At 41.7% G+C, this 23387-nt stretch overlaps 1 protein-coding gene across 4 annotated transcripts in view; it reads left to right on the top strand.

Moving 5' to 3' along the window:
• Positions 1–23387, top strand: part of SCEL (sciellin) — a 276458-nt gene that overhangs the window by 178086 nt on the left and 74985 nt on the right. For all 4 annotated transcript variants that reach the window (XM_062195295.1, XM_062195297.1, XM_062195296.1 and 1 more), the window contains 3 exons: positions 881–961; positions 3830–3895; positions 22213–22293. In XM_062195295.1, the coding sequence (XP_062051279.1) occupies positions 881–961; positions 3830–3895; positions 22213–22293 (228 nt within the window). The remainder of the gene's footprint in view (positions 1–880; positions 962–3829; positions 3896–22212; positions 22294–23387) is intronic.

The raw sequence follows: 23387 nt of genomic DNA, 5'->3' as shown, positions 1-23387 counted from the left end.
GCTTTGGCAGAGTTGACAGTAGAGGACAGAGCCTGAAGTGGTGGACATGCACTCAAATGTTTACTTTCTGGACTTTCATAGAAAAAAGTGGTTGGCCCTTGTCTAAACAGACACCAAAGCTTAGGTCATTCTTCTTTTTTAAAAATCTGGCCTGTTTACTTTTCCCCCAACAGAAATTTTCCCCTACTCCTCCGGGATCTACCTCTTTCTTTCCCTCCATCTCACTTTCCTCCCTAAACTCCCTTCACCTTTACAAGTCCTCCTTCAGAGAGAAGTAGGTCATGAGATCATAGGTCTAATGTTAACAGTCTATTGGAATGTACTCCTGGTGGCTGTAAGTGGTCCAAATTAGGTGGATTTTAAAGTGTAATTAATATTAAATTTGTATTTATGCATAAAGTAATTTTCACACTGGACCATTCTCTAAGTTCCTAAGCCAGACCTCGGTTGCTTCCATTATTGAGGGTCTACATATGTTAATAAATGCTTAAGAGAGATTTAAAGTGGCATTTTTCCAAAATATTCTTAATGCATTTAATGTAAAAATTGTAATGTCATTCTGTTAGTCATGACCTAGCCACAGGATTAAAGAATTATAATCCACGGCATACCAGAATTCATTTGCCTAAATTTCAGACAATTAATGTTATATTAAATGACTTTATTTAATTCTTTCAGTTTTAGCTAGTTATATGAGAGTGACAATTTACAAAATAGATACTATGAAAGAAATTTCTATTTGTGTCTTCCATCCACAAATGAGATACTTTGTTGTGGACAGAGAGAGGGGAGAACATGGATGGTTTTAAGGTCTTTTATAGGTGGGCAGAATGAGTAAGGTAGGGGAATGTGATGTTCTGTTATGCTTGTCATTACACAGGCAGCCCAGCAGTCTGTTGAGTGCAAACATCGCCACTACCACATCCTCGCCCTCTGCTATCACCCCTGTAAAGAAAAAGAGGTATGGTGAGTTGCTTGTGACAGTGCTGTGTTCATCTCTGAACAAAATGACCCACCTAGACTCCTTCCCGGGGATCCCTCATTCTGCTGTCCTCAGACTTGAGTCCTTTCCCCAACTCCAATATCCTTTTTTTAGAACATATTCTTCTCTCCATTTTCCCGAGGGCCTTGGATTTCCAGGTGACATTTGTAGTGATAAAGGTTAGATGTTACAGGATAGGTCATTGCAGATCACAGATTCCATAGAGTCCTACTACAAGGAATGCCTCAGCCTGAAATAATGATTGATGAGGGCATTTGTTGCCAGACTCCTGTAACCAGCCTGCATCTGTGGGTGCCTCCTCTGCTCTGTAGATTGGGCTGGCTCTTCTAGGACAGAGTCAAAGACCCTGTCTGGCGACACCTATTTGTGTTCACATTCCTCCTCCTCTAAGTTCCTCTCTGTGGCCTCCAATGATCTGTTGGCACTGAGTTCTATCTATCTATCTATCTATCTATCTATCTATCTATCTATCTTTCTATCTATCTATCATCTATCTTACTTTGAGAAGCAGAGAGATGGAGAGGGAGAATGCAAGAGAGAGGGAGACACACACACACACACACATACACACAGCTCCTATCTGCTGACTTACTCCTCAAATGCCCATAAAAATCAAGACTGGGCCAGACTGAAGATGGAAGCCTGGAACTAACCCAGGTCTTCTGTGTGGGTGGCTGCGATTCAACTGCTTGAGTCATCACTATGGCCACCCAAGGTCTGCCCTGGCAGGAGACTCGAGTCAGGAGCCAGAGCCGGAAATCAAACACAGGCACTCAACTGTAAGACATGGGTAACATAACCTCTAGGCTAAACACCTGCTTCTACATGTGTCGGGAGAAGAATGACTTGTGGTAGCAGAATATTCCTCATGACACACAGCATGATGGTGGAAGAGATTTTCACATTTGAAGAGAACAGTGCTGGTGGATCATGATGCAAATGGCAACCAAACATTTGTAAAGCTCAGTGCTTTTAACATTTCTTATTTTCTTTGCCTGCACCGAGGACCAGCCTGGTGTAGGGTAAGCACTGTGTGTTTGCAGTGTACTTTCTGACTTTGCCTTGGTGCTGCTGTAGACCTCCTGGAGAGAAATGACTGATTCTGTTTTCCCTGTAGTCGGGGTTCTGATTCTATCTTTAGAGTCTCAGAAAATATGATTCACATTTCCCTTGAATCTAAATTTCATGTCCCTTTAACATTTTGTTAACAGATTCCTAGGAAGGAAGAGAATTTTTTTTTTTAAGATTTATTTTATTGATTTGAAAGACAGAGTTACAGAGAGAGGTAGAGACAGAGAGAAATGTCTTCCATTCCCTGGTTCACTCCCCAGATGGCTGCAATGGCCGGAGCTATGCTGACCTGAAGCCAGGAGCTGGGAGCTTCTTCTCCCACGTGGGTGCAAGGGCCCAAGGACTTGGGCCATCCTCCACTGCTATCCCAGCCCAAGCAGAGAGCTGGATTGGAAGAGGAGCAGCTGGGACTAGAACCAGCGCCCATGTGGGATGCTGGCATTTCAGGCCAGGGCTTTAACCCACTGCACCACAGTGCCGGCCCCGAGGAAGAGAATTTTAAGATCAGTTCAGTCTTCTACTTGGTACAAGAACCTTCCTCTGACAGATGAGGCATAGTTCAGGCCCATTGAAGCCAGTGATAAGATTCTCACTGTTTGGGGCTACACCTCTGACCAGCTCTCATGGGTAGTACTTTCCCTTATAGTAAGCTAAAATCTGCTTTGGGGAGATCCCATGCAGTCTTTTTTTTTTTTATTTTATTATTATTTTTTTTTGACAGGCGGAGTGGACAGTGAGAGAGAGAGAGAGACAGAGAGAAAGGTCTTTCTTCACCGTTGGTTCACCCTCCAATGGCTGCCGCGGCCAGCGCACTGTGGCCGGTGCACCACGTTGATCTGAAGGCAGGAGCCAGGTGCTTCTCCTGGTCTCCCATGGGGTGCAGGGCCCAAGCACTTGGGCTATCCTCCACTGCACTCCCTGGTCACAGCAGAGAGCTGGTCTGGAAGAGGGGCAACTGGGACAGAATTCGGGGCCCCAACCGGGACTAAAACCCGGTGTGCTGGTGCCGCAGGCGGAGGATTAGCCAATTGAGCCACAGCGCCGGCCCCCATGCAGTCTTAGTTCAGTGCTTTGGTGCCTTGGAATATAGACGTATATCAAGGATTTAAAGCCAGCTTTCCTGACCTCTTTATCCCAACCTTGCCTTCTCTAATCTGTATTGCTCTTTTTTCAACATCTTCATTTTTGGTCCAAATCTTAGTCTTTTAGATGGACCCCTTAGCTATTGGTACCAATTAAAATTTTGTTCTTGCAGTGTGAGGACATTTTCCTAATTGAGGTTAAAATTATGATTAGTGTTGCAGTGGTGTTCATTTATGTTTTCGGTATTTTTTTGGAGTTTTGTACCACATATCATTTACAATATTATATTTTGAGTAGAGCATAAGATTTTTGCCACTTCTATTAATAGTTCAGACATGCAGAAAACTAGAGAGAATAGCGTGATTAACGCCCATGAACCTGCTGTCTATATTTAACATTTGTATTCTTTTCTAGATTTGCGTCAGATTTCTTTTTAAAGAAACATCCACATTGTTCAGTGTGAAAGGAAATGAGAAAAGCAGTTGGGGGAAATTTAGGACAGCCACTTCCTATTTCATTAATGAAATATCATTTGTTTTATTTCTAAGGCCTTGCATAAAAGTAAACTCATGTCTTTGTTAACTGTCAAATTGTTTTCAGCGTTTCCTTGACAGCACGTGAATGGGATCAGCCTTGTAAGCCATGTTTATGATTGATGTCATTTCTCAACAGACAGTCCTGGTTTCCTCCTCCTCCTCCTGGTGATAATGCCACCCACAGCACAGGAGCCAGCAGAAGGTAAGAGGAAGTGTTTGTATGTCGTCACTATGCACATAGGCAACATTGGCAATGTGTACTTGTGGATGCTATGGAGTGAATGGGGGGTGATTTTGTGAACTCTAAGCTCTGAACGACTCAGTGCCCAGTGAGAGTGAGTGCAGGAGTGTGAATGACCCTGGTGAGGAGCTAACAAGCTACGAGGAGCTGTCTTAGTTTCCTGGTATTGCCATAACAAAGTGCCACAAACTGGTGGCTTGAAAAAGGACATTTATTTACCAGAGTTCTGAAGGTAGAAGTCCAGGATCAAGGTATCTACAGAGATGTTTTCTTCTGAGGGCTTGAGAATTTGTTCTGTGCTCTCCCCCAATACCTGGTGGTTTCCTGGTTGCCTTTGACATTCCATGGTTTGCACAAGCATCATTCTAATCTCTGTCTTAGTCTTCATCTGGTACTCTCGCTATGGTGTGTCAGGTCTAGTTTCCCATTCTCATATGGCCACCGGTCTTATTGGATTAGGGCTCTATCCTATACCAGTATGACCTCATCCTAACTTAACTAATGACATCTTCAATGAAACTTTTAACAAATAAGGTCGTATTTTAAGGAAATGTGGGTTAGGATTTCAACATACGCATTTGTTTAGTTGGTGGGACACAATTCAGTCCTTAATGGTGGGCTAGGGAGATAAGCAGGTCAAACCCCAGGCAGGGGTCCAATGTGGGCTCCTGGTGCTCAGCTTCTTCCAGGTTGTACTAAAGCCAAGCAATTGGGTGGGGAGATGTGTAGCAAGCTCCTTGTAAATCCTAAGTGATAAATTAGTGTTTCAAACATTCTGTTTTTGTTGCGTGCAATAGTTATAGCTAAATTTATAGAGCAGCAGGAGGGCACCTTGTTCTACAATTTCTATGCTAGGAATAGCAACAATAATTCAATTTAATAAACGGTGACTGTGTGCCAGATATTGTTCCAGAACATTTGGATGTATCAGTGAATAAAACATAAAACCTGTGGTCTAGCCTTCAAAGAAGCCTGTTCTGCAAATATGGAATTCCTGTAGTGTGGCACCACAAACACAGGAAGAGAAATTAGTCTCTGATTTGGCTAGGCTTTCAGGTAATCTAAAAATGTTTCCCTGTTCCAACTGTTAGAATATCTTCACCAAATATTTCCATGTTTTAACAGGATATGTTTTCCCAATCCCAGCCATTAGAAAAATGATTATTAAACTATGTGCTTGTTTCATATTAGCTTAGTTTATTTCCTAAAAATTTCATTTGCCATGCAGTCTTCAAATATCTCTTTAATTTCTAAATAATAGCAATACTTGGAAATGAATGGATTTTGTTATAATTTATATTCAATCTATAAACATAAATTTTAGTTGGTCAGTAGATTCAAAAGCACAAGTTGGGCTTTTCATTCTTTTCATTACGTCCACATCTGTATCTACATCTACTTATAATTAAATTAAACTATTGCACATATTGAACAATCACAACTTGGAATCAGATCCACATTCTGTTAAAATATTTTCTTTTTTAAGATGTCTACAGATGACCCACAATTATATGAAAAAACAAGCATGGGTTATATTTCTAATTTAAAATGTTATTTCTCTTAAGCTGTTAGATAGTCCTCTCTTGATTATACCTTTCATGGAGCTCCAAAGCAGGGAAAATGTTACTTAGGACTTCTATTAGGAATAACTTTTCCCCAAGTACTGTTAAGATCCATCCAGTCTTATCATGATAAACAACTGGTTCTTTCTTAGAGATATTTATGACTTGTTTCCAAAATCTTATTTTTTTCTGTTTATTCTAATGTTAATGTAAATTTTCCTTCTAATAAGTGACTGGCTATACAACTATGTTAAAATATATGGAAGGAGTGCTCCTGAGTTGACATCTCATGCTTTCCATGCCTGTTGAGCACGCCGATCTCATTTGTGGAGAACTGACAGTGCTTGGCTAAGTGCCCCTACAGTTTATGCATTGCTGGATCTGATTTATATGAAAGATGGAATGAGTTATTATGCTTGTATTTCTGATTCCTGGCTCAGATCCACAGCATTGCAACTAAAGAAAAGAGGAGATTATTGGGCTGGGCTGATCAATTTAGATATCCATTCCTTTTTTTGGACTCACAGATTATTAATATAATGGCTAAACTGAAAGACTGCTCTTGGAGGATCAGAAATAATGTCATGCCAAGCTTTCAGGCAAGGATGGAATAATAACCATATAGCAGCGCCTTTGATTTCTAAAGTGCTTTCTTTGGAAGAGCTCAAAGTACAGCTTGTGTTTCTCACCTTTCATGCCATTGCCTTCTCAGGGCTGGTAAATAGCCTTTTAGTAAATGCTGAAAAATAGAAGCAATCATTAAATGATGAAAGGGAGTAAAGACTTCACAAAGAGATCTTTGTACCCAGAAGAGCACAAAAAGAAAATGAAAATAAGTCAAGAATAGATTAAAATGGAGGACTATGAATTTTAACACCAGCTAATAATTCTATGCTAAATTCACGTACTTTTATCTTTCCCTATTACACTTGTATCCTTCCACCTTTTCTCTCTCCTCCCATTTTCTGCAAGACAAATAACCCTTAATACTGACATCCTTTTAAAAAGATTTTATTTATTTATTTAAAATTTAGAGTGACATAGAGAGGGAGAGAAAGAGAGAGAGGGAGAGGCAGAGTGAGAATTTCCCATCTCCTAGTTCACTCCCAAAGTGATTGCAACAGCCAGGTATGGACCAGGCCAAAGCCAGGAACTCCATCCTGGTCTCCCACATGAGTGGCAGGATCCCAAGTACTTAGGCCATCAATTCTGCTGCCTCCAAGGAGGCATTTGCAGAAAGCTGGATTGGAAGCATGGAGTAGCTGGGATTCTAATCAGGCGCTCCTCTATGGAAAGCTGGCATCCCTAGCTGGGGCTTAACTCACTGTTCTACAATGTCCAGCCTCCTCACTCACTTTTCTGTTCTTCATTTAATGAACCTTTGTTTTTTCACCATGTAATATTTTCCTGAACTTTCATTTTTGCCCACCCACTCCTCTCTGTGTAGCACACTTGATATTGTACCTTTAGCTATCCAGGGGTGGGGGGAATCCAGCCTGAAGGCTGTTTAAGGCCTGTGAGATCATTTGGTGTGGCCCTGCCAAGGCAACCACAGGTGAGACTCAAAATTCAATGAATTAGCCGGCGCCGCGGCTCACTAAGCTAATCCTCCGCCTTGCGGCGCCGGCACACCGGGTTCTAGTCCCGGTCGGGGCACCGATCCTGTCCCGGTTGCCCCTCTTCCAGGCCAGCTCTCTGCTGTGGCCAGGGAGTGCAGTGGAGGATGGCCCAAGTCCTTGGGCCCTGCACCCCATGGGAGACCAGGATAAGCACCTGGCTCCTGCCATTGGAACAGCGCGGTGCGCTGGCCGCAGTGCGCCTACCGCGGTGGCCATTGGAGGGTGAACCAACGGCAAAAAGGAAGACCTTTCTCTCTGTCTCCCTCTACTGTCCACTCTGCCTGTCAAAAATAAAAAAAAATTAAAAAAAAATTCAATGAATCTATAGCAGGCTAATATTTTTTGAAAGATTTATTTATTTATTTGAGAAGCAGAGTTACAGAGAGAGAAGGAGAGACAGAGAGAGAGGTCTTCCATACACTGATTCACTCCCCAAATGGCCACAACAGCCAGAGCTAAGCCTATCCAAAGCCAGGAGCCAGGAGCTTCTTTCGGGACTCCCATGTGGGTGTGGGGGCCCAAGCACTTGGGCCATCTTCTACTGCTTTCTCAGGCCATTAGCAGAGAGATAGATCAGAAGAAGAGGAGCTGGGACACGAGCAAACACCCATATGGGATGCTGGCACCACAGGCAGAGGCTTATCCCAGTATACCAGAGCGCTGGCCACTAGCAGGCTAGTTTTTATGTGATACTTTTGTATGGCCCATGAATAATGTTACAAATACCTAAATGGCCCCTGGCAGAATAAAGTTTCCCCAACCCTGTGTTTATATCTATGCCTGTAAGTCTACTTTTATGTCTGTTTCTATTTTCATACATTTGTAATTATGTCAGCATTTCTATCTGTCTACTTATCTAGTTAAATATATGTGTTTATAATTAACACAAAGCTGGGGAGGTTAACTGGAGATTAAATGAGAAATTTAAGTTTTCTTAAACAATCAATTTTTTAAAACTTTTTTTAAGATTTATTTTTTATTTATTTGAGAGGTAGAGTTACAGACAGTGAGAGGCAGAGACAGAGAGAGAGGTCTTCCTTCCGTTGGTTCACTCCCCAGATGGCCACAATGGCTGGAGTCATGCCGATCCGAAGCCAGGAGCCAGGAGCTTCTTCCTAGTCTCCCACGCAGGCACAGGGGCCCAAGAACTTGTGCCATCATCTACTGCTTTCCCAGGCCATAGCAGAGAGCTGGACTAGAATAGGAGCAGCGAGACTAGAACTGGTGCCCATATAGGATGCCGGTGCTGTAGGCGAAGGATTAACCTACTGTGCCACTACGCCAGCCCCAACAATCTTATCTTATTTTTTTTTAAAGATTTATTTATTTATCTGAAAGCCAGAGTTGCAGAGGTAGGGACACACACACACACACACACACACAGTTCCTCTATCCTCTGGTTCACTCCTCAGATGGCCAACATGGCCAGGGATGGGTCTTCTCGAAGCCAGGAACCCACACTCCGTCTGGGTCCCCATGTGGGTACAGGGTCTCAAGGATTTTGGCCATCCTCTGCTGCTTCCCCAGGTACATTAGCAGGGAGTTGGATTGGAAGTGGAGTAGCTGGGAGTCAAACTGGTGCTCAGAGGTGATAGCAGTGTCACAGGTAACAGCTTAACCTACTGTGCCATAATGCCAACCCCCTAAAGTAATCGTATTTTATAGCTAGAGAAGAAGTCCTATTTCCTAAGGCAAGTCACTTTATGTATGATATGCATTGGTTCTTGCAATGAAAGGGTTCTGACATCAATATAAAGATTCCTCAGAAAACTAAAACTAGATCTGTCATATGACCCATCTATCCTACACTTGGAAATATATCCAAAGGACATGACTTCAGGATCTGAAAGAGCTACTTATACCCCCATGTTCATTGCAGCTCAATTCATAATAGCTAGGGTGTGGAATCAATTCAGATGTCCATCAATTGATGACTGACTGGATAAAGACAATGTGGTATATATACACTATAGAATATTACTCAGTCATAAAAAGAATGAAATCCTGACACTTGCAAAAAATGTGGATGCAACTAGAGAACATTATGTTAAGTGAAATAAGCCAGAACCAAAAAAATAACTGTCATATTTTCTCACATTTATGGAGATTATAAAAATTATGTGGATGTCATATTATTCCATATATAGTCATGTAGTTATAATTGGAATTACATCATGTAAGTGATGATAATATACTCTTATTTCACACATAAAAAAGAAATGGAGAGGGGGAAATTCTGGGGAGTCTCAGTAATGTTAGTAATGCCTTGCTTTTAATTTGGGTGTTAGATTTGAATGTGATCAGATGACAAAAAACCCTCACTTTTCTGTACACCTCTGTGCATTTCTTGTTAAGTATAGTGTCTTTCAATAAAATGTTTTTAAAAGAAAGTAAGGGTTCAGATCTGGGCAATCAAACAAAATTTTATAGTTAAGCACTGAATATCTTTGAAAGCCTCTTGCCCCATTTTTGAGAAACATTAAAGAATGAAGCTGTAACTCATGATAGCAGGACATGGCCTGTAATATTTTGAACTTAAATAAAACCTTTGTCTCCCCTAGCTGATTTCTAAGCTTATTCTTTGATCATTGTGTTCTGAGCCATTGGGATGAAAATATTCTCTGTCTTCTTCATACTCTTGCTGAGAACAGAAATAGTTAGCATAGTGTTTTGCATTATTTAAGCACTCTACAAGTTTGTCCTCTGTGTTTAGCAAATGCCATCAGAATATACATTTTCATTTTTATCAAGACTGAAATTGTTAGCTTTATAACAATTGCCCTGCATTACATTAATCTATCTCTCCTTCTAGCTCTCTGTCATGCCCCTGTTTCATTGTTCTTCTGCCTTTCCACGTACAAATATCTTTTATCAAAAAGTAAGTTCCTAAAAACTTGATAGCCTAATCTTACCAGCCGACCCAGCTGGCACCGGTCTCTCTTCCCTCTATCACAGCCTTTGTTCTCAGGAGAGTCACTGATGCTTGCCGTTTTCATTTTTCAGTTTCTCTTAGCAGGTATGCATGGAAGCAGCTCTCTGAAATGTCATTCATGACCTTGCTGATCATGCTTATTCATGTGTCAGTCTTACGACTACTTGTTCTTGCAGAAGGCACACCGACCAGGCACATCTTTAAGAAATCTCCCACTCTTTTGAAAACTAGGCTCCCAACTCGCTCTCCTGGGTTTTATTCCTCTAGCCATTCTTCCTTATTCCCTTTGCTACCTTATCATCCTGTAGCAAGCCAGAAAACGTTGTTGTTCCTAAAGGCACAAAGCCTCCCCTTGCTCCCCTTCCCTTTCTTTCCCTCCCCTCCCCTTCCCTCTCCTCACCTTTTGTGCTGTACCATTCAGCAACAGCATCTATGCCTAGGATAGCCCTTTGTTCAATTTTTCTGCATTCGTGTGTACTCCAGACCTCTTTCTGAGTTATCCTTGGACAACCAGCTGCCTGCTTAACATTCAAGTGATAAATGTCTTGAAAGCACTGCGGACTCAGCACATTGACAATGAAATTCATAATTCTCCATCCTCACCTACTTGCCTCTCTGTTAATCCTCCTATCCTCCAGCTGTTTGATGCCCTGAAAACTTGAAGCTATTCCTTATACCTTTTTCTCTATAACCACGAATGTCCAGCTCATTAGTAAACTCCCTCAGTGTATCCCCTAAATGCTTCTTGAACCCATACTCCCGCTCCATTTCTGTCCTTGTCCTCAGGTCTCCCCTATACCACAGCTATAACCACCTAAATATTCTCTCTTTATTCATCCTGATGTCTGTGCACCCACTTCTTTTCTGTCTATGCCAGAGTGGTATTTATAAAAGGGTAATTGGGATGTGTCATTCTCCTACATAAAAATCACAATGACTTGTCATTGCTCTTAGAATGAAGATCTGAATTCTTAGCATTGACCACTGGCCTGCACCCCTCACCGCTCTCCTTTGCTCTCTGCTCTAATTGCTAAACCTACTTGAAATGCATCAGACTCCCTCTGCTGTGCACCCTCAGCACATTCTGTTCCTTCAGTTTGCAGTGCTGTGTTCTTGCCCATTGGGTCACTTTCGTTCTTGAGGCCAGGCATTGAGATGAACTCTCTTCAAACATTGTATCTGAGTTCTCATCGTTCTGTTCTTTCAGCTCCACACTAACGCAGGATCAGTTTTCATAATCTGTCCAAATACATTGCAGAAGTCCAGCCAAAATGTTGTAAAATGGAATATTAGAAACCACTGCTTGTAAGTTGAATCACCCACTGGGTGTTGCTTATTGGCCTTCACTTATTTCTGTTTTGCCTAGCAGCCCCTCATTCATATCTTCTATCTTTTTCTCTCTTTTTTCCTCCCCTCCCAAATTCCTATTCTGACAATGGGTTTGGTTCTTTCTTTGCTGTGCCAGGCTATTAAAAAATCTCACCGTCATCATAACTAAAGGTGATGATATATTTATTCTTTGAGATACATTTTATGCTACCTTTGAAAATAGAATTGTTTTCTCACATCACAAGAACAGAAACACTCAGTCATCTACACTTAACACATCAAAGCTGTCACTGACTTGTGTTTTTCTTCCTCTGAGTTCACTGGATTAGAGAGATGGGTGAGGAAAAAGACATGGCCATAAGGTGGCAGTAGCACCCTTCCAGCTTCATTTGGGTGGGGCTTTGACAAGTTTGCTGATGGAGTCACTTGCAGCAAAAGATCTCCCAAAGACAACTGCACGGTGGCTACCACCCAGAAGGGTAGGAGGGGTCAAGGGGCCTCCTCAAGGAGGGAGAGCAGAGGGGAGCTGACATGTCTGGGTGATGACTGTTAGCAGCCTGGTGGGCAGTTCCCAGGTCAGAGATCTTCAAAGGGTGGCTGCAGCCTAGGGCACTTTGAAGCCCTCAAAGTTGGATAATATGAATGGACAAATCACCAAAAGCCAAGATTAAATGTGGATTCACAAGAAGAGCATGTGATGAGATGGGAAGAGCTGATGTACTATGGAAAGCTTGTAACACGGCCTTGGAGGAACATTTGAATAGAGCAATGCCACCAATCAATGTAGGAAAAAACAGAAGCAGAATGGGGAAGATCTGATCAGTCTTTATTGATCAGTGCTTTATTGGAGCAGGTGAATCTGGGATGCTGGAATGATCTGAATGGTGGTGGGGGTGGTTCCCAATGAGAAATGTCTAGGAGGTGGAGGGATTGTGCTCAGGTAAGAAGATGGAGTCTGAAACCCAGATTTAGGGATGAATTCCGGAATTTAAAGTGTATTGTCTTTTGAATGAAATAACTGCGGAGTAAATGCTAAATAAGAAGACAATGAAAGTGGAATCTGGGTGTGTGTCTACATATCAGATGTGGAAGAGGAACCAGAAAAATGAGAATGTAGCTGCTGCGGTTTCAGGCTAGAAGTGAACTATAGTGAGAGATGTTTAGAGTGGGTGAATGTATGCTAGTGCCCAGCCACTGTGAACCACCCTGCAAAGTCTGATGTGAATCCTACTACCTCCTCCACACAGTGACTGTTGAAACAGTTCTCTCTCCCTCTCTCTGTTTCTTCTTTTCTCTGCCTCTCCTTTTCCCAAAAACAGCTGTGGAGCTCTGATTATATGCTGAGGAAGTGCTGTGCTAGATTTCAGGAGCACAGAGAGGTATAAGACTCAGACCCTATTTCAAGAAACCCAGGGTCTTCTGGGGAGTCATCTGTAGCCAGGATTGCTAAGCATGATTGATGATCCTAATTGAGAGTGGATCCTGGGTATAATCAACACATAGGTAGAAACAGCCACAAAAGAGGAGAGATCCTGGAGAGGGAGGCAGTGGAGAGTGTGTTTCAGTAGGCTTGAGAAAGGATGGCTGAGGTTATCCTTAAAGAAAAGGGGAGGAAATGGAGCCGTGTTGGGAACAAAGGTGGGGAGAAGCACGAAGCTCTGGTAGCAGTGTTTGTGTGCATGCGCACGTGTGTGCATGTACACGTGTGTGTGTGTGCAGAACCATGGTCTTTTCATCCATGAAACATCTTCTGCATTCATTCTCTATCAGTTATGTTTAGTAGTAGCAGGAAGTCCAGTAATTCCAAATCTGATGTCATGTGGAAAAATGTCTTTTAGACATCATGGGTAGATATCTCATTCATAATTTATGGTAAGCTTAAGTACCTTTTCAGAATATCGTGTTTCTATTTTAAGCCTTAATGCTGTGCTGTTATGTAATCTGAGCTCTGACCATGTGCTAGGGATTGGGAATTGTATTGAAAGAAAACACAAGTGACATCATGATAGAAGATTTTCAGGTCAGAACCAGTGGATGCTTTCCTCTTCCCACTTCTTTTACTGTGAGATCTGTCAGAAGGCCTGATGCAAAGCAATTTGTCAGATAACACTGGTGTGTGTCTTTGTTTTTCAAGCTCTCAGAGTCTCGTTTCTGATCTCTTTAAAAGCCTTCTAACATTTGTCAGGCTTGAGCCAATGGGGTGGATAATAGGTGCCATTTGGGAGAGACATTCAGTTGCTTTACCATGGAAAGTTGAAATTCCTTCTGTCTTCAGAACCTACCATCAAATTTTGGCATTCTATTTATGACAAATTCAGTGCTTCTGACCATGTATTTAGGTGACTTATTTGGTGATTAAATGAAATATAAAGCTCATTTAAGAAGCTCACCAAGGCCAAATTAAAGTACTTGCTTAGTTGAGAGCATGCGTGTTTGTTAGGATTACCCATTACCCTGGCTCAGGAACACTGATGACAGCAATACCACCACTACAAAAAAACCAAAAAACCCATGAGTTTTTTTTTTCATGCTGAAAACATTTTCAATGATAAGAAGAATATAAATAGCATTTGATAAAATTAAAATAGTGGAAACATATCTAGGAAAATTTCCATGTAATTAAATATTTCCCATATACCCTCATTAGTTTTCATCCTTATTTCAACCTTGTCTCCTTCTGGGGTTTTCACTTCCAGTTAACTGACTGATAGAGGAGAGAGAAATCCTGATCGAGGTGTTACCATGGCAACTTTACACTACAGTTATATATTTTCTGTCTGTAACCATAAATGGTAAAATGTAACCTTTGAATTATGCTGCAACATTTTTAACTCTATTGGTACTAAATCCTCTACAAAGTTCGGTGTCATACTAAATAAAAGCAACGGGGGGCAGGTGTTGTGGCTTAGTGGTTAACATACTGCCTGGGATGTGTACATCCACTATGGGAGGTGCCTGGGTTCAATTCCCCGCTCCAGTTCCAGTGCAAATTCTTGCTAATGTGCACCCTGGGGGGCAGCAGATGGTGGCTCAAGTACTCAGGTCCCTGCCACTCACGTCAGAGATCCAAATAGAGTTCTGGGCTCTGGTTTCTACTTAGCCCTGTGCTGGCTCTTGTGGGCATTTGGGAATTGAGCCAGGATTTATAAGATCTCTTTCTCGCTTGCTCTCTTGCTTTCTCTTTAAAATAAAAAATAGATTTCATTTTTTTTTCTCAACAACAATCTATATTGACTAAAATCTTGTACAAGATTCTCCAAAAAAATGTCAAAGTACGGCTACTTAAAAATCTAACTGAATTCTTAGTTTAACCCTTTTAGACAATCAAAATAATTAAAACATTAATCTGAGTTATGTTAATGATTTTTCTGAACATAGGACAAGAAGAAAGCTAATTCAGAATGTGTATATGAAAGTCTCAGCCTTCAGCAATGAGTTGCTTTTCTTCTGTCTTGTGGGGATAGGCTAGGCAGTGTCTGATTTCCTAATGCTAGTTTTAACTAATTCATACATCCAAGCAAGGGCAGTTGCAAAACCTCCCTGCTTTACCCAACCCAGACTCCCAATGCCCACCAGCCCGCCTCCCTTCTCTTCCTCCTTGGGAGCCCCTGCTGCCTCTGTCTTTGCCATGGGACATCCTTGAAGTTGATGAAGCAGGGAAGTTCCAGGTTCAAGGGTAGGGTTAGGAAGAAGCTGTGAGAATCATAGTATACCTAGGACCACACTCTGTGGCAAAAATACCACCCTGCCCCAGCCAGAGCAACTGAACAGTTTGATTTAAAAACAAGAGAAAATCTTATTTCATCCATTGGCTATATTGGCTGAATCTCTGTTATAATTTCTGTTAGTAAGACATTACAAATCTCACCTCAGTTAAAAGCATGGAAACTGTAATAGGTTAGAGAGGCTGTTTCTGGTCATGCAGACCTCAGTGTCAGTGACATAAATAAGATTGCTTTCCTGCTACAAGTTGGGGGAATTGGCGCAGTCTGAAGGAATGGAGGTTTGCATTATGTGCAGGAGTGGAAGATGGCTTTGGAGCATCCAGACTGTGAGAGGCAGGAAGACCTGGGCGAGGGGTCATGTGGGTGATGACCACGAACCATGGCATAGGAGCTGGGTGAGAGAAGTAGGAGTTAGGGAAGGGAATGTAAAGACCTATGTGTTACTGTTCTCACACTTGGGAAGCGGGTGAGAGAGGGCTTCTTCATTTTCTTCTCATCTCTAGCTGTGTGTGGAATGTTGGGTGAATGGAGTCACACACAGTTTATGGCCTTTTGAATCTGGCCTCCTTCTCTTTGCATATTGTGAACAGTCATCCCTGCTGTTGCATGTATCAGGACTCCATTGCTTTTCATTGTTGAGTAGTATTCCGTTGCTTGATGTACACAGTTTGTTTATCCTTTCATCAAATGAAGAATATTTGCATTTTTTCAAAGATGCTTTAAATATACACAGCTTTTGTGTAAATGTGTGTATCTGCTCCTCCTGAGGAAATGTCTTCCATGTGGTAAATGAATGTTTAACTTTATTAAAAAAAAAAAAACTGCCGAAGTATTTTCAAAGTGGTCATAGCATTTTGAATTCCTATAACCAACAATTGGGAGTTCTTGTTTTTCCATTTCCTTAACGTCACTCAGTTGTAAAAATTAGTTCGGCCATTCTATAGGTGTATAGTGTATCTCTTCATGATTTTAATTTGCATTTCTCTAGGTACTAATGGTGATATATGTCATTCCATGTTTATTTGTTATCTGTACATCTTCTTTGGTAAATATCTGTTCAAACCTTTTGTCTAAGTTTTTTTTTTCTCTCACCATTTTGTTTACTTGCTATTGAATGTTGAGAGGTTTTTAGAAATATGTTCTGCTTGCCAGTCCTTGTCATATGTGATTTGCCAATATTTTTCCAATGTGTGCCTTGTGTTTTCATCTTCTTAACAGTGTAACTTTCAGATCAAAAGGTTTTTTATTTTTTTAAATTTAATGAAAACCAGTTGATACAAGTTTCATTAAATGGATTGTGTTAAAATGGTGTCATATCTAAGAAGTCTTTGTTAAACTAAAGATTACAGAGATTTTCTTTTAAAAGTTTTATAGTTTTCTGTTTAACTGTAGGCCTTTGATCCATTTTTAGTGGACTCCTTCTTAATGCTAGAACTTTTTCACAATTTCATTTTAGTTGCACAATTCTTATGTCTATGAGAAAACATCTTAGGAGCAAAATCTGGTCTGATTTTAAACATTTGTCTCTGTGCCTATTGACCAAATAAGTTGATTTATGTTCTTACAAATCTGATTTAAATTTAAAATTTCATTTACCACATCAGCATCTCCATACATTTGAAACATGGATGTCAAGCTATAAGATACACAAGCAGGTGCTTGTGTCATATCTCTACCCCTCCATGATGGCGATTTGCCATGCACACATCTGGACCAGTCTCTTCCTTTCATACATAAAAGCGTAGATGTTCAGGGGAAATCAGTGCTCTTTCCATGGTCAAACAGAAAGTTGGTGGCAACGCTAGTCTGGAAGCAAGGTCTCTAGATTAATAATTGCGATGTACATGCTCCATTATTGTGTTACGGTTTATTGAAGTGTCCACTGGCTGCTAGAAGTGAGACGCCATCACAGTAGCCATTCTCTAGAACATGGCTTACATTGTTGTATGCTTTCTGAAAGCATGGACCACACCTTTCCTAGTCTTCGAGTCCCCAATTTTGCCTCCAACACTGCATATCCTCACTTTATAAATGGAGCAGTTGAAGAGTAAGTGCTTATTGAGCTAACAACACCTTCCTTGGGTAAGGAAATACTTTAAAGCAATCTATTTTTAAGATTTGCACTGAAAAATACCTAGAAGCATATTGCTTGAATACAATATGATATAGAGGAAAAGCCAGGGGATTTGACATCAGAGAGACTAGTTTGAAATCCCGGCTAAGCCAGTTACTTGCAGTGTGACCAGGGCAAATCACTCAGTGGTTTGAGTCTCAGTGAAAAGTAATAATAACAACACTGCACACTGCATAGTTAGATATATAGACTGAATAAAATAATGTTTGTGAGAGCTTGGCAAAGCTGACATATTTCTGAGATTCAAAAAAGGATAAGAAAATGAAAGTCATAATTAAATATTATTCAATGGTTCTTGGTTAAATCTAGACTTGTGCTACAAAAATAGAAATATTGTTCACAAAGTGAGACTCCAACAGAAGTCACAGAGCCAAACAATATCCAGAAAAGCCCTGATGAAAAGAAGTTATCTTTGCAGCTACACATGGAAATGAACTTAAATGAACAGATTTCTTCAAAGTGTTACTTCTTTGAGCTCTGTCCTGTGAGTGAAAATCTGCACGTTTTCACACGTTTCTCATGAAAGGTGACTTTTTATTGATGAAAGCTATTCTTTATGATTATAGCCACTTCTGTGATGGTATAGATCCTGAGAAGGTCTTGGGAGTTTGGAGCCAGGGCAGAGGGGAATGCAGGGTCAACTTCTGCAAACTGAAACATTGTGTTTCAAAGCAGAATTCAATCAGGATCATTCCTATCAATGTCTCTTATTTCCTTTTCTTCAAAACATGCCAGACCACAGCTTCCTGCCTCGCTCTTGCATTTTAATCCCCAGCTTGGCATCACATCATGCTCCTGGCACAGCATGAATGACTTCTCTCATTGCTCCACCCCCCAGGGCTTGGGATCTGTCATCTGTGGCTGTCATTGCAGAGATGCAAATGAAAGCTCCTTTCAGGTGATTGAAGTCAACAGGGCATCGCCTGGCCTTGGCCCAGCAGGCATGTCAATGCGTCACCCTCGGAAATAAACACACCCTTCTCCTTTGCTTGTCATTCACAACTGCACACCCACATTTTTGCTCTGAAAACTCCATAAACCATCTCAAATCTACTTCTTCCCTACTGGTCCCTGCATCCCAAGTCTACCCAATCAAGATTCACCTACCTCATTGAGGTCTTAGACATTCTAAAGTAGGGTAGGTTTCACTTTTTTTTTTTTTAAATTTTTTTTTTTTTAAATTTTTGACAGGCAGAGTGGACAGTGAGAGAGAGAGAGAGACAGAGAGAAAGGTCTTCCTTTTGCCGTTGGTTCACCCTCCAATGGCCACCGCGGCCGGCGCGCTGCACTGATCCGAAGGCAGGAGCCAGGTGCTTCTCCTGGTCTCCCACGGGGTGCAGGGCCCAAGCACTTGGGCCATCCTTCACTGCACTCCCTGGCCACAGCAGAGAGCTGGCCTGGAAGAGGGGCAACCGGGACAGAATCCGGCACCCCGACCGGGACTAGAACTTGGAGTGCCGGCACCGCAAGGCGGAGGATTAGCCTGTTGAGCCACATCTCTGGCCTAGGTTTCACTTTTATCAACATGATTCTGGTATAAACGAAGTTTGGCACCATCCCATTGTTCTTTTTGTCATCCTTCTTTCTGTCTTTTGCCTCTGTGCTACCTGTTCTCTGCCATCCAGTGCCCTGTGCATCCCCACTATTATCCAAGACTGACTACCTTCTTCTACTTTTTCTCTACCTCTAGATACACTAAAGACTCTATCAGTTGATTCATATATGCAACACAAAGATTTTTTTTTTGAGAAAAGAAGATGGTGACAATAGACAATATAAACAAAATAATCTCTAATTGTGGAATCTGATACTTAACTAGGATGGAGAAACGATTTCTATGTAAATTTTTCTTCTAGTAGTATGACACAACATCAGTTGGCACTGAGCATCTAATAGGCATTCAGTAGTGAAATCAATAATAGATTCTTTGTGACAAGCTTGCATAGATTTTTAAAGTTCCAAGGCCTTCAATACCTATTTTCTTCCCCTAACAAACAGAAATTTAGACAATCCCTTCCTCTTTCATTCATTCAACATATCTTTCATGGACACTTATGTCATACATAATCCCAGTCATTGGAATGTATCTAACATTTATCAGTCCAGTGTGGAAATAACATGTCATGAAGAATATTGCGATAGATGCGAGGACAGGGTTGCTGTCAGGGAAACATAGGGGCATACCCAGCACAGCTTTGGGTACCACTGGAGACCTTTATTCCTAAACCAAAGGCTGAAAGGGAAGGGAGACATCCAGGAGAAAGGCAGAGGAGCTACTCTAAATGGGAGTGTGAATGCAATGCAGTGGATTAAGGAAGTGTAAGTGTTGGGCTTAGGGGCACCTTGCAGTGCTGGTGCAGCCCGAGGATCCCATGAGAGGCAGCATAGCATAATTTGCTGGTACAGATTCTCACCCTGCCCTTGATGAGCTGTGCCATCATGGGATGTTTATTTTTACCTTCCATTCCTGTCTTTTCATCTATAAAGTAGGATGAAAAATAATGCTTATTTCTAGGATTGCAGCGATAATTAAATGAGTTAATATATGTAAAATGTGCAGAGAAGTTCTTTGCTTGTAATCACAGCATATAACGGTGTGTTTTTATTATCATCATGTTACAGGTCCTGGGTCCATTTATTGCCCTTCTCTCCTAGAAAACCATTCACACTCTTTCAAACCTTCAATTCCAGCTCACCTCCTGATTGTGAATCAATGTATTTTATTTTACTGAGAAAATGAAAATAAGTGAGAGAGAAGCCCCTCCATCCTGAGTTGAGTCACACACTCAGCTGCACCCGTCTTGTCCATTCCCCTCTTGCTGCTGTGAGCAGGCTCTCTGTGCTTCTATCCAACACCAGCCATGCCCTTTAGCCCTGAGTCCCACAACTCTCCCAGTAATCTTCCCAGCAGCTTTCCCCTCACTGTCCTGCACCAGTGACTCACTGGGTCATTCACACCATCAACTCTGCATGCTAAGGGAACCTGTGACCCACCAACCTCCTTGTAGCTGCCCATTTCCGTTTTCCTTCCTCATTGCAAACACCAACACCAGTGCCTCCACCGTTTCCGCTTTTTCCTAAATCCACTCATACCATACTTTCTCTACTCCGTGATAACTGCTCGTATCAATGGTAACAATGACAACTACCTTGCCAAAATCATGGCGATTTCCCAGTCCTTGTTTTATCTGATCTCCCAGTTGCAAATGTCATGGTCATTTACTCCCTTCTTGAAATATTTCTCACAGTTGGCGTCTAGGCTACCATATCTCATTTTCCTCTTCTTTTCTCCTCAGCCACAACTCCTCAGTCTTTTCCAGCTGGCCTTCCATATTATTCACTTCTAAATATTAAAGGATGTAAAGCGCTAACACTTGTCTCTGCCTACACTGTCTCCCTTGATGATCTTCCCAGTGCCAGGTGTTAAATAGAATCTCTTAACTGATGATGAGGAGCATATACCTATACTCTCCTTCTCCTGATGTCCCTACAGCTCATTCTGTGATTTCCTGCAGATCTCAGCTCAAATTTCACCCAGCAGAGAGGCCTTCCCAGGTGTCCCTACCCCATCACTCTGTATCTCCTTACTTTATTTTATTTTTCTGCACAGCACTTTTCTTCTTTTTTTTCGACAGGCAGAGTAGATAGTGAGAGAGAGACAGAGAGAAAGGTCTTCCTTTTTGCAGTTGGTTCACCCTCCAATGGCCACTGTGGCCGGCACATCGTGCTGATCTGAAACCAGGAGCCAGGCGCTTCTCCTGGTCTCCCATGTGGGTGCAGGGCCCAAGGACTTGGGCCATCCTCCACTGCCTTCCCGGGCCATAGCAGAGAGCTGGCCTGGAAGAGGGGCAACCGGGATAGAATCCGGCGCCCCAACCGGAACTAGAACCCGGTGTGCCGGCGCCGCAAGGTGGAGGATTAGCCTGTTAAGCCACGGCGCCGGCCAAGCACTTTTCTTCTTTTGACATATATTTATTTGTACATTCACAGCCTTTTAAGGAAAGGGGGCATGATCCACCTCATAGAGTGACCTACCAATATGAAGCAAGCAGTAAATGTTTGTTGAACAAGAGCATGATCTTATTTGGTCCTGACAACACTCCAACAATCTGATTAGAAGGATTCTTACAGATGGGAACAAAATCAGATTAACCTATTGTCACAGAGCAGGCAATTAAGTCAGCCTGCTTCTACAGAAGCCAGAGGGGACAAAAGTCTCCCTCAGAAGAGTGCTTTCACTAGGTATAGTTTATCTTGAAGACAATAGAGAGCCACTGGAGTGAGCATAGCGGGAAGGTGGGGAGTGACATGCCCTTGTTACCCTTCTGATTCCATCCAAATAATGCATATGATGGTCTATCTCCAGTTCCCAGGTTACTAAGTCACGCTAACTCAGAGACTAGTTTGGTGATTCACTGGAAAAGTTAGGCTGATTGTGTGTGTGTGTGTGTGTACACTCTGCTAACATCAAACTGGCCTGTGGTGACAATACATAAGTCAGATTTAGTCAAGAACTTCAAATCAATTTTACCTTGAGGCCTGTGAAATTGAAAACCTCTTGCTGTTTCCATAGCAGCCTGATAGTTGACATAATTCCTAAAGAAGCTTATATGTTAATGCCTAAGAACCATTTACTGTGCTGCTCATATCTTGCTGGCTGCCAATGCCATGACTTAAGCTAGACAGACTAGCACAATATTAAACTATTTAAAGAACTTATTCTAGTTCAAACTATAGTCAAAGAGCATAAAGTTTTCTACAAATATAATTAAATGAACTTTGGAAAATAACTGTATTTGAAACATTGGACTTCTTTAAAGTTTTAAGCTGTATGGATTCCGACCCTTAGGTCCCTTTTATATGGGGATGTCAGATGTAAGAGATGCTTGTATATAGGCATTAAATGCCTTTGGTTAGCAGATGCTAAAATTTACCATGTTTCCAAGGTGGAATTAATGTGTGCTTTCTGTTTTAAAGGGAACCAGCTACTCACCCTCCAATACCACCAAAGCCAAGTGCTTCTGTTTATTCTCCTAACCAACAGAGACGGGATAATAGGTAAGAGCTAGCATTCCAGAATTTCTTGCAAAAATGCAGTTCCAGGGACATGCGAGTAAAGGAATTGTGACCTGCTTTGTGCAGAGTGTTGCTATAGCTTCTGTGCATGCTCTCTACAAAAGCACTTGTAGAGCTGTTTCTACTTTTATTTTCCAACCCATATGCATGCTTAGCCTTTTGTCCTTGAGTAGGAGTGGTTATTACTTGTCTTATGGAAGGAGCACAGCACACACACAGAACAATAGTCACATTCAGGAAGAGTTTATGCTGGAGCTTCTAATGTATTTTATGTATTATAAATATGTATGTATTTATATGTAAATATGTATGTATTTATATGTAAATTTAAACCATACTAAGCAATATACATAGTTGGTTTTTGTTTACTACTGGTGAAGTTTTCTGTTCAGAGCCACCTATTCTGATGAAAGATATTCTTGAAACTTTGTGTTACTACTCAAATCCTTACTAATGTTAGAATTACCTTTGGATCGTTCTTTTAACCTTTTTATTTTAAAGTCTAAGGACTTTGTAAGTTATTTCAAAACTGTCACAAATCTGGAAAAATGTTTCTATTAGCATGTCTCTGAATCAGGAAAAGTAGACTTGCTTTTCTGCTTTTTAAAATAAGATTTATTTATTTGAAAGGAAGAGTTAGAGAAAAACAGGGAGGGAGGGAGTGCGGGAGGGAGGAAGAGAGATCTTTCATCCACTGGTCCACTTCCCAGATGGCCACAACAGCCACAGCCACAGCCAGGCCAGGCAGAAGCTAGGAGCGAGGATCTTCTTCCTAAGAGCCAGGAGCTTCTTCCAGGTCTAGCACGTGGGTGGCAGGAGCCCAAGCACTTAGGCCATCTTCTGCCGCTTGCTGCTGCTTTCTCAGACACATTAGCAGGGAGCTGGATGGGAAGTGAAACAGGCAGGACTGAACTGGCACCCATATGGGATGCTGGTGTTGCAGGCTACAGCTTAACCCACTTCGCCACAGCGCCAGCCCTGCTTTTCCACTTTGAATCTCTGCCACTCTTTCATTACCACTTAGAAACAAAAGTCTTCCCATGTGTTCCTGTTAAAGCATTTAATTATCTGACCTA

This window comes from Lepus europaeus, chromosome 6 (assembly GCF_033115175.1).
Source record: "Lepus europaeus isolate LE1 chromosome 6, mLepTim1.pri, whole genome shotgun sequence".
In the NCBI taxonomy this organism is placed as follows: Eukaryota; Metazoa; Chordata; class Mammalia; order Lagomorpha; family Leporidae; genus Lepus; species Lepus europaeus.
Note: the sequence above shows the minus strand (reverse complement) of the source record. Positions and strands in the feature narration are given on the sequence as shown.